Source organism: Vulpes lagopus, chromosome 3, assembly GCF_018345385.1.
Source record: "Vulpes lagopus strain Blue_001 chromosome 3, ASM1834538v1, whole genome shotgun sequence".
NCBI lineage: Eukaryota > Metazoa > Chordata > Mammalia > Carnivora > Canidae > Vulpes > Vulpes lagopus.
The window spans coordinates 29,925,869-29,938,079 of NC_054826.1; the positions used below are offsets into that span (position 1 = coordinate 29,925,869).

General features: G+C 35.7%; 1 protein-coding gene across 2 annotated transcripts in view; it reads right to left on the reverse strand.

Moving 5' to 3' along the window:
* DCTN4 (dynactin subunit 4) overlaps nucleotides 1-12,211 on the reverse strand; it is a 29,588-nt gene that overhangs the window by 7,981 nt on the left and 9,396 nt on the right. The window contains exons 4-10 of one of the 2 annotated variants that reach the window (XM_041747845.1): nucleotides 10,458-10,501; nucleotides 9,172-9,279; nucleotides 8,001-8,021; nucleotides 7,514-7,587; nucleotides 7,177-7,289; nucleotides 6,771-6,880; nucleotides 1,910-1,983 (exon numbers count right to left, since the gene is read on the reverse strand). In XM_041747845.1, coding sequence (XP_041603779.1) covers nucleotides 1,910-1,983; nucleotides 6,771-6,880; nucleotides 7,177-7,289; nucleotides 7,514-7,587; nucleotides 8,001-8,021; nucleotides 9,172-9,279; nucleotides 10,458-10,501 — 544 coding nt within the window. The remainder of the gene's footprint in view (nucleotides 1-1,909; nucleotides 1,984-6,770; nucleotides 6,881-7,176; nucleotides 7,290-7,513; nucleotides 7,588-8,000; nucleotides 8,022-9,171; nucleotides 9,280-10,457; nucleotides 10,502-12,211) is intronic. The other variant, XM_041747846.1, reaches the window with a different exon arrangement.

Genomic DNA, 12,211 nt, shown 5'->3' on the forward strand with positions numbered 1-12,211 from the left:
GTATCTTCCTTATACATTTGCTAGATATATTTTTGAGATTTTACTAATTCATTTCTGTAAATCGAAAAGGCAACTAGTTATAGGGCCCATGACTGACTGGGTCAAAGTACTACTTACCACCTACTTACAACTGTTATATAGCTCTATGTGCAAGGTAATGTTTTAAATGCTTTAAATTTAACTTATATAATCTTCCCTGTGACTGCATGAGACAGGTGTTATAATTATCACTGCCATTACCGAGATGAAGAAACTAGGCTTGGAGAAGTAACTTGCTGGTGAGTGGTCAAGTAGCTCTAGGGTCTTTCCCCTTAACCACTTCATGTTTTGCTGCCTCCCTAAGTAAGACAACACAATACCATACTCACATGTGTTTAGTCTGAACTCAAAACCACCCAGAGTCAAATCCCAGTTTAGTGTTTATATACCTATTCTTTCCTCCAAAGTCAACAGATCAGTGTTTCTCAACATTCCTGACTACTGTAAGGACTTATTTTTAATTACTGCGTAATATTCTACAACCTGAGTGTACCTCAATTTAATCAACTATTGTTAATGGTTAACCAGACACTGGAATTTCTAGATTTTTGCCTTTTTAAAATGTTACGATACACATCCTTAGATATATATCTTTAGATATTGGTGGTTTTGCTTCAATAGAATAGATTCCTAAGATAGTACTGCTGGTTTAGTCTATGTAGTTTTGTCTTGATATTCCAGGGCACTCTCCAAAAAGACTAGCAATCCACAAGCCTACCAACAATGTATGCAAATGTTTCCCCACATTCTCAGGAGTACTGAATGCTATTTATTATAGCATATATTTATAGCATATATTTATAAACTTTTCCTATCAAGTATCAGCATCTATCCCTGTATTCACTGACCATTTGAAATTCCTTTTTTTTTTTTTTTAAGATTTTATTTACCTATTCATGAGAGACAGAGAGAGAGAGAGAGAGGCAGAGACACAGGCAGAGGGAGAAGCAGGCTCCGTGCAGGGAGCCTGACATGGGACTCGATCCCAGATCTCTAGGATCACGCCCTGGGCCTAAGGCAGGTGCTAAACTGCTGGGCCACCGGGGCTGCCCTGAAATTCCTCTTCTATAAGCTGCCAGTTCAAATCCTTTTGTCCCATTTCCACTTTTATCTTTCCAATTTGTGGGAATTGTCTAGGAACATTAAATTTTTATCTGTCATGGAGTAGGAAATATTCTTTCTTACTCTATTGTCTGTCTCATGATTCTGTTGTCAATTTTTTTTAAAACAATTCACATCTGTTAGGTTTTTCTGCTAAAGGCCAAGCTATTCTCTTCCTTAGTGGTTTCTGGGTTTGCTGCCTTACTTAGTTTCCTCTAAGCATTTCTTGCCCTGAAGTCAAGACAATATTTTCCTAATTTTTCAAAATATTTTTCTTGTTTGATTGATGGTTTTCGCAGCAAAATTCCCTTCTACTGACAAGTCCCAGTAAAATTAATACTAATGATCACTTTAATCTAATTCGATGACTGTTATTAGAACATAAGTAAGATGAGCATTGTTCCAGGATACTCTTTGATTTGCTATACTTGATTATTTTTTACTTCAATATTTTGGATCATTACCAAAATTAGGTGCTTTATAATTTGTAATCAACGAACAGTTACTCTCTGTCCAATAATCAACGTAACAATCACTGTCCCACACCACACTATCAGTGTGTTTCTGATGGAAACACTCTTGATTCTAGGTCTATAAGTTGTTTTAAACTTCATGGTACGTAACTCAAAACCTAAACAGAAGAAATAGCAAGATTATTCTGATGCGTTGTTTTTTTTTTTTTTTTTTTTTAGCCCAGAGTAAATACATTTCATGTTGAAAAAAGACAAAGAACAGTAATAACTAAAAACACCAATCCCAAAATACTCACACAGCAACCAGTTGGATTTTGAATTTGATAGATGTTGGATTAAATTCTGGCTTGCTCAAATTATGTTCACATTTCTAAAAATAAAAAATTATAGTATGTATCAGAGGAAATCAAGAATATACTCTGCTGGATCCACAGAGCTGTTAAATTCAGAAGGACAGCATTTACTCAAGTTTTGTTTTATTTTGTTACAAGACCATGCATGTTTTGAAAGAGCATATGCTGCTGATCACCAAAATTTGCAAAAGATGTTTTAGACATAAGTAACCACACTATCAAATATTATTATACTTCTGCGGTACTTAACTACTGAAATAAAAACTAACACATACTGAGAACATACGTGTGTGGAACAACAATGCGTTCCTTAGTTTAAATGGATTTAAACATCATATTGACTTTATAAGTGTAGGTACCATAACAATTATTGTCCCCATTTTACACATGATGAAAACAGGGCACAGAAAGGGTTAAGTAATCTGTACAACTCCACAGAGCCAGTGAGAATTGAAGCTGGGTCAGGGAGTGTGGGTAGCTCAGTCAGTTAAGCATCTGACTCTTGGTTTTGGCTCAGGTCTTGATCTCGGAGTGGTGAGATTGAGCCCTGAGTCAGGCTCTGCCCTCAGATGGAAGTGTTTGAGATTCTCTCCCTTGGCCCCTCCTCACACCTAATGCCCTCATGCTCTAAAATAAATAAATAAATCTAAAAAAAAAAAAAAAAAGGGAAGAAAAGAATCAAAGCTGGGATTTAAATCCAAATAATGTGATTTCAGATCCCATGTTTTAAAATACATTAACAATTTTTTACTTTCTTGAATGGGTACTACATATACCTGGTTAAAAATTTCCTAACAATACAAAACAGGGTCAGTGTAAAGGTACCCGTTACTTGTCCTTTGTCCTTCTCCCCACAGCCCAATCAGTATCTCATGTGTTTTCTTACAAATAGCCTATATATGCACATACAAGTATATACACATATCATTTTTTTACAGTAACATAAAAGGGAGCATTTTATATACTCTTCTGTCCTTTGCTTTTTTACTTATCTATCTTGGAACTCCATACCAGCACAAAGAGCTACCTCTATATTCCACTGTAATCATTTCTGTAACTTATAATACAGCAATGAGTATTCTTAACATCAGACATTTCCCACATGTGTTAACTTTTGCTAATCTGGTAACTATCAAACGGTATCTCACTGTAGTTTTAATGAGACATTTCTCTGATTATTGTAGGAGTATCTTTCATGTTTACTGGCTATTGAGATTCCCTCTGCTGTGACTCGCATGTTACTATTTACTGGGTGCTTGTATACTGGAGTATCTTTTCCTTACTAATTTGCTAAAGTTCTTTACATGTTCTGGACATTAATCCTTTAATTATATATCTTACAAATTACTTTTCTCAGGCCATGGCCTATCTTTTCATTACTTACGGGTCTTCTTTGGAGTGCAGATATACATTTTATTTTTAATATGTCAAATATATAACAATATTGTCCTCTACACTGTGATTTGTCTTATTTATGGAATATTCCCCTACCCAGAAGTCAAAGATTTTCTCCTGTTTCCTTCTAGAAGTTTTGCTCTTCATATTTGCTCATTAAAGTTTCTAATGTTCCAGGGTTCCTAAAGTGGCTTCAGTTGAAGGGTCTGCCTTCAGCTCAGGTAATGATCTCAGGATCCTGGGATTGAACCTTGCACTGGCTCCCTGCTCAGTGGGAAGTCTGTTTCCTTCTCTCTGTCGGCCCTTCCCTCCTGCTCATGCGTTCTTCTCTCAATCTCTCTCAAATAAAAAAAATTTTTTAAAAAATAATCTTAAAAAAAAAAAAGTTTCTAAATTCCTGAAATTGACCTTTGTGTATGGTGTGAGACAGAGACCCAATTTTATTTTCATGTAATTATTTGATCTAGCAAAATTTAATAGGTTATTCTTTTCCCAACGATCTGGAATGCTATATTTGGTAAATACCAAGTTTCCTCATACCCATGAGTCTGTTTATGTTATCTCTATGTTATTTCTAACCTAACATATATGCATATTGAAAAAACTTTTTATATTTATACACACAGATTTTCCCTCCCTTCCTTTCCTTACACAAAAAGTTGTGTACTTGTCACACATCCTGCTTTTTGTGCTTAAAAATATGCCCCAAATTAGTACCTTCTTTTTTTTAGAATTATAGTACTCATTGTGTGGATGTACCATAATCTGCATATTTTAGTTTGTATTTGTGGAGGTCTATTCACTATTTCTTTTCTTCTACTTACTGTAGTATAGATTTAATCTGCTCTTTCCAATTTCCTAAGGTAAACACTTAAGATGACTGATTTTTAATCTTTCTTCTTTTTCTGATCTACAAATGTAATACTATAAAGTTCCCTCTAAGCACAGCTTTCACAGCATCCCACATATTTTGCTAAGTTGTTTTCCTTTTTATTCAATTTAAAATATTTTAAAATTTCTCTTGAGGTTTCTTCTTTGACACATGCTATTTAGAAACGTGCTGTTCAATCTCCACATATAATACATGTATTGAGGACTTTCTACTTTTCTCTACTTTCTAGTTTAATCCCATGGTGGTCTGAGAGTAGACATGGTATGGTTTCCATTCCTTTTAAATTATAGGTTTTTTTTGTGTGTTTGTTTGTTGGCTCAGAACGTAGTCTGCCTTGATGAATGTTCCAGGTAAGCTTGAGAAAGATGTGTATTCTGCTGTTGTTAGATGAAGCAGTCTACAAATGCCAATTATATCTAGTAATTAATGGTGTTGTGTTCGGCTATGTCTTTACTTGTTTTCTACCTGCCGAATCTCCCCATTTCTGAAAACAGGGGTGATGACACTATGACAGTGGATTCATCTATTTCTCCTTGCAGCTCTCTCAGTTTCTGCCTCACATAGTGTGACACTATTATTAGGCACATATACACATTAGGAACTGTTATGTCTTCCTGGAAAAATCAACTTTTTTTTTTTTTTTTAAAGATTTTATTTATCCATTCATAGAGACACACAGAGAGAGAGAGGCAGAGGCACAGGCAGAGGGAGAAGCAGGCTCCACACAGGGAGCCTGATGGGGGACTCGATCCAGTGTTCCCAGGATCAAACCCCGGGCTGCAGGCGGCGCCAAACCGCTGCACCACCAGGGCTGCCCAAAAATCAACCTCTTTATCATTATATGATGTCTTTTATCCCTGTTAACTTCCTTTACTTTGAAATCTGCTCTCTCTGAAACACAGCTACTCTTGCTTTCCAGTGACTAGTATTAGTATGGTATATCTGTCTCCATCTATTTACCTTTAATCTATGTGTGTTAAAGTGGGCTTTTCCTTCCTTTTAATTTATTTTTAAAAATTTGTTGAGTATAGTTGACACATAACACTACATTAGTTTCAGGTGTACAACATAGTGATTCAATATTCCCACATATGGTATTGCTCACCAGTGTAGCTACCAGCTGTCACCCTACACTATTACAATACCATTGACTATATTCCTATGCTTAGCCTTTTATTCATGTCATTTATTCATTCCATAACTAGAAGTCTGTATCTTTTCCTTCTTTTTTAAAAATTTTTTAGAAAAGACTTTATTTATTCATGAGAGACACACACAGAGGGAGGCAGAGACATAGGCAGAGGGAGAAGCAGGCTTCATGCAGGAAGCCTGATGTAGGACTCAATCCTGGGACTCCAGGATCACGCCCTGAGCCTCAGGCAGACACTCAACCACTGAGCCACCAGGAGTCCCCCTTTTTTTTTTTTAAATAAAGCCTTTCCATTATAGAAATTTTCTAACATATGCAAAATACAGAATATTACAAATTCCTAGGTACACGTGACCCAGCTTCAACAATTAGCAACTTGTTAGCAACCATGGGCAAACTCGTTTCATCTATACTCTCACCCTTCTATCATGTCTTATTATTCTGAAACAAACATTGGGTATCATATCATTTCACCCATAAATATTTTGGTATACATCTCTAAAAGATAAAGGTATTTTTGAAAATAATAATACTATTATCCCTAAAAACATGAAAAGTTCTCTTAATAGCATAAAAAAATCCAGGTAGTGTTTAAATTTCCCCAAAGGTTTCATAAATGTTTTTTTTCCCATCCCCCCCCCTCCATTTTCTTCTTAGGTTGTGTTTGAATTGGGATTTAAATGAAGTCTACACGCTGTGTTTGGTTGATATGCCTCTTAAGTCTCTTCTAATCTAGAGTTGTATTGTCAGTAGCCACTAGTCACACGTGATTATTTAATTAACAAAGATGAAAGATCTAGCACCTCAAACACAATGTCACATTCAAGTGCTCAACAGTGACATGTGGCTAGTGTCTACCATGTTGGACTATACATATACAGAACATTTCCATCATCAGAGAAATTTCAGCTGAATAGCACGGATTTAAAAGTTTTCTTTTCCTAACAATTTATTTATCAAAGAAACTCAATTGTTTGTTTTATAAAACTATAGAGGCTGGATTTGTTGATGGTTCCTCTTTCTTCCTCTCTTTTAAATTATTTTATTACTCCTTTTTGTTTCCTCTTTACCAGCCTATAAGTTATATATTCTTTCACTACTCTTTTAGAGGAGTTAGTGCTATGAATTTATTAACCTTCAGGTACCTCAGTGTCCACATCTGTAGAACAATAACAATAGTATCCACACCTCATAGTTGTAAGGATTTTTACCTTGAAAGCAAATTAAATTGGTACCTGAACACCTAGTACATTCTCTAAGTATTTTTTATATTTACTACATTCCAGAAGCTTTGATTGGCCAGATATAAATGTTTATTTTTGCTTTTCTCTTGTACAAATGGCAACTCTAAAGAATGTAATAATTACCCGACAGCGCAGGGATCGTTTGATCAGAAGATGTTTGTGACGAGGATAGAGCTGTGAAGCACAGACTGGCTGGAAGTCAGGCTGCAAGAGGCGCTGCTGAAGGGTGGTCACTAGCATGAAAGGCAGAAACCAGACTTAGTTTACAATGACTCACTCAAAGTCAGACTTACATGAGGTAATCACATGAACCAATACTTCCTTGGTGAATAATTCTTCAAAAAACTACAATAGAGAAATTTGACATTTTAAAGTTCTTCAAGTGATTATATCTATTTCATTTGTTACTTGATTTATTTTACCACTAACAACTATGATACCATTAAAAATCTCAAACTTGGGGCATATTAGCAACAAAAGCAGAATTAGATGTAAAGTAGAAACAAAGCAAAATAATGTAAAATATTACCCTCTGTTAAATTTACTGGTCTTGTATAGTAATCTTCGGGTAGAGGCTCCACTTCGTCTACAGCCTGAGCTGGCTCAATCTTTATCTCTTTTTGGTCCTCTCCTTCTTTAAGGCTAAAAGATAAAAAAGCATTCATTTCTCAAAGGTCCACCTGATATCCTCAAAGCCTATGATATCAATAACTTAAGTATTCTTCTATTGTAGAATTCTTTGTTCAGGTATTTTCTAAGCATGACAATCTTCTTTTGTCATGTGGCAACTGTTTTATGCCACATTCCTTCAATATTCAGTTCAATACCTGCTTTTCTCCTTAAAGCCATTTAATGTCCAAACTTACGATAGTCCAGCAAGGGTACTGATGGTTGCACCAGCTCGTGGTCGCTGAAGTCTGGTTCCAAGACCATATTTGTCCTAAACAGAGTTCAGAAATTCCAATTACAAATCCCGTATTTACATATCCTATTTACCAAAAGAAAGATTTTTTTTGGGGGGGGGAGGGGGTGGGACAGCATGAGAAGCTCAGGGAAATAAGCAGGAAAAGAAAAAAAAAAAGCTACTTTGAAAGCTCCTTTTAAAGGAAGTAGCCCCAGATCATCTTATTCTTAAAAGTAAAAGCACCAAACATGGAGACTAAAGCTACATTAGTAGAGTAAAACTGAACTAAATGTGATTTTTAGAAAACTGTTAATCTAAAAATATCTAAGCTATGGCTTAGAACAGAACTATGTGGAGTGTCTAAGGCACATGATGAACATCTTCTTGGAACATCAGTGATCATCTGCTAACTTCTTCAGGGTTAGCAAGAATCATAAAAGAGAACTTACCACTACATGAATAGTGTGTTGCTGCAGGCCCCCAAATAGCAGCAGGTTGCAACAGAGACAAAAAAATGCAGCATAAGACAGAAGCAAACTCATACAGCAGGCAGGTTAAAAGGGAAGCTGGAAGAATAATGCCTTTAATTCAAATTCCTCCCCTAAATATACTAGTGCATATGCCGATCATACCACTGGGCTATTCCTAAAATTTCATTAAATTCACTAAAGCTTCTGCCAAATCTAGATGTTTTGCAAGTTTTAATGTTTTATTAAGTTCTAAACTAAGTATTTTTATATGGACCTCACCAATCCTTAGGGTTTCAATGGTTTAGCTAATTCTCATACGAAGCAGTATGAAGCAGTACAAGTTACATTTCCTCAACTGTCAATCTACCCCACAGGATTATTGTGAGGATTAAATATGTGAAAAGTGCTTATCAGCACAGTGCCTGACACATTACTGTCCTTCAATAAATGTTATTGTCAAAAAAAAAAAAAAAAAAAATGTTATTGTCAACCTCCTGGGCCCCAAGTAAGCATATAGAAAAGAAATTATTCTATGAGAGCAAATAAAACCTGAGGGACAATAACAAAAGCTTCAAATGCTAATCTTTGCTTCTGGATTGGTAGTATACAAAATAGTAGAGAATGTCTTCTGTGAAGAATTTCTATCAATTACACCGGCATATTATACTATTTATTTAACCACACAAAATGCACTGTTGTAAAAGTCAGTATTCTTCACACTGGGGAAATATAGGAGGGTGCCAGAAATAATGTGAGCTGGGAACCCATTACTACAGGATGTCAAAGGTGGCCTACCTGGGTAATATAAATAAAATCTAAAACTTGCCCACCTTCTTCTGACTTTCTGTTTTAAGAGTTCTGTGGTGTCTACAAAATTAAACATTAGCCCTGGGGAATAATCAGAAGAGAGAGGGCAGTGATTCAAAAAGGAACACAAAAGTCCTTAAAACTCAAAAAACTCAAATAGAGTGAATGATACGGCAAAAACCTAACTGCTGAACTTAAATACCTATGATTTGAGAAACCTTTCTTTGCTACCCATCATTCAGGAATCTAAGGTCAGCAGCCACTTTCTGAAATAGTCATTGTTCTCAAGGCACACAGGTCTTGATCAATGAACTGCACATTCCTTTTTGTACCAAGTCCTCACCGAAAAAGCCAAAGGCATATAGTTTCTACGCCGTGCCAGTTTCTTACGATCTCGCTCAACCTTCTCTTTCTGAGCAAGCTGCTGGTAATATTCAATCAGTTTGTTCATCTGCAAGAAATAAAAAATGTAGTATTTATTTTCATGAAAAAGCTAACAAGAAATATGCAAAATTAATCAATGAAACTACCTGGACACATAATGAACAGAGAAGTCAAATTACTATGGTGGGCAAATTTGCCCTTTTCTTCAAAGAGAACTTTTATTAGATTTCTCTAGATTATTTGCAGAATTAAAGTGGAAACTTTAAGCTTAAAATGGGAAGAAATGGGCAATGAAAAGGCTTGGAAATTTCATGCCCTCTTTCTACTACTCTTTTACTCCATTACTTATTTCCCCTTACAGCTGATCCCTTTTTTTCTGCATGGCCATAGGCCCATCTATTTCTAAGAATGTGACATCTCATACTCTGCCTTCTCCCCCACTCATACATTTTCATTTTTTAGAATATATTTTAATCCTAAAAGCAATAAATATTGATTGTGAAAAGTTCAAACAATATTAAACATGAAGAATAAAAAGCAACACTTCTCTTCTATCTCTTGTGCCCAAGTTTACCCTTCCCCTTACTAAAGGTATCTGCAATCATCAGCTTACAGATCTTTCTTACACACTTACAGACACAGGTATGTTACATTTTACACACATTAAAACAGAAATCCTCGGGACCCCTGGGTGGCGCAGCGGTTTAGCGCCTGCCTTTGGCCCAGGGCACGATCCTGGAGACCCGGGATCGAATCCCACGTCGGGCTCCTGGTGCATGGAGCCTGCTTCTCCCTCTGCCTGTGTCTCTGCCCCTCTCTCTCTCTCTCTCTCTCTATCATAAATAAATAAAAATTAAAAAAAAAAAAAAAAGAATTTAAAGCAGAAATCCTGTATAGAGATATATAGCTTTTATATGTCTGAAAAATAGGTATTTTTTCATACAGGGGAAAAAAACATTATTTTATAACTTACATTCCATGTAGTACTGTTTCCTTTTTCTGAATCATAACCTGACTGCAGAACTGCAGCTACAGCTAGGTTTCTCTACTAACTTAAGCCAGACTAGAACAAGCAGCCACTGTGATTTAATGTTTTATGAGAAGCACTGTCTATGTGTAACAGACATCAAAATACACATCACAGATTTCTAAGCATATGTTCTATCCACTGATAAAATGGAAGATCTTCAGTCTTTTTCTCCCTCTTTTCTTAGTTCATCCTCTCTCCGATGATACTTTACTTACCCGTTGCGTGTGAGGATTTTCAGGTTCCTGCCAACCACCACTAGCTGCAAAACAAAGGAACATTAAACAAATTTCCATAATTTGATATTTTTATTTTCATAGAAACAGGTAGTTCTGGGCAGCCCTGGAGGCTCAGCAGTTTAGCACCATCTTCAGTTCAGCTCCTGATCCTGGGATCAAGTCCCATGTCAGGCTCTCTGCATGGAGCCTGCTTCTCCCTCTGCCTGTGTCTCTGCCTCTCTTTCTCTCTCTCTGTCTCTCATGAATAAATAAATTAAAAAAAATAAAAACAAGAACAAAAAAGCAGGTAGTTCTGAGTTATATAGACCAGAACATTTAGAATGAATTTTTCATTAAAAATAATAATGGTTATAAAGATAACCACAACCACCACAACTAATACATGCATAGCTTCCGTGCCAGACATCAAAATGTATTACATTTCATTTTCTACAATAACCCTCTAACATGGGGATTCTTATTATTAGTCTCATTTTACAAATGAGGAAATTGAGGCTCAGAGAGGTTAAATAACTTGCCCAAAGTCACACAGATAGTAAGTGTAAAGCTAGGACTCAAACTCAAGCAGTTAGATTCTTAAGACACTGCTCTTATTTATAATACCATGCATTTTCTATGTTCTATGACCTTGATTCAGAGAAAAATTTCTTACGTAAGTAACAAACTACACAAATCATAATGGAAAAGATTATTCTGGAAAGCTAAAAGTAAAACCAAAATGAATACAGCTGACTCTTAACACGGTTTGAACTGTGTGGGTCCACTAAATGCGTATTTTCAATAAGTAAAATACAGTACTGCAAGTATATTTTTTATTGCTTCTCTGGCCTACTTTACTATAAAACTATATCTATCTATATCTATATACGCAATACATATAACATAAAAATATGTGTTAGTCAACTGTTTATGTCATCAGTAAGGCTTCCAGTCAACAGTAAGCTATTAGTAGTTAAGTTTTTGGGGAGTCAAAAGTCATGCACAGCTTCTTTACTGCACAGTGGGAAGGTCAACACCTCTTTCCTCTGCACTGTTCAAGGGTCAACTGTATATATCTCAATTAGGCTCGCCAAAAAGAGGGGAAAAGTAAATTATAGTGAGATACCATTTTACAACCATCAGTTTGGAAAAATTTGAAAGTTCGATAATACTAGAGCTGCCAAGGATCTGGAGCAATGGGTAGTCTACTCTTATTACAGTGGGAGCAAAAATTGGTAAGTTGTTTTGGAGAGCTAAAGATACAAACAACTTAAAAGAAGCAATTTTACTTTCAGATATGCAGAGAAACCTTTATTCTTGGATGCTTCTGAGACCACTGTTAACAAAGGTAAAAAAATGAAAGCCTAAATAAATGTCCATCAAGAAGAGACTAAGTAAACTCTGGTAAGTCATGTATAAATCAATTATGTATCAGGAACATAATGCCAACACAGAAAAGTTGTAGCAGGATACATACAGTATGTTTCCACTTGAAAAACACTTGTTAGTGGCTGCATACATACATACATATGTGGAGAAGTATAAAGACATGCATGGATACTGATAAACACTGAATTCAGGAGTAGGATGATTACTTTCTCTCTAGGAGGCCAAGGAAGGGGAATATAGTGGAGATGGGCTACACAAGGGGCTTAAACTGTTTTGGTTATGTTTAATTTCTGAAATTGACTGATAAAATACATGCATGTGTATTATCTGTATAAGTAAAAATAACCTTTTTTCAAAATAACAAG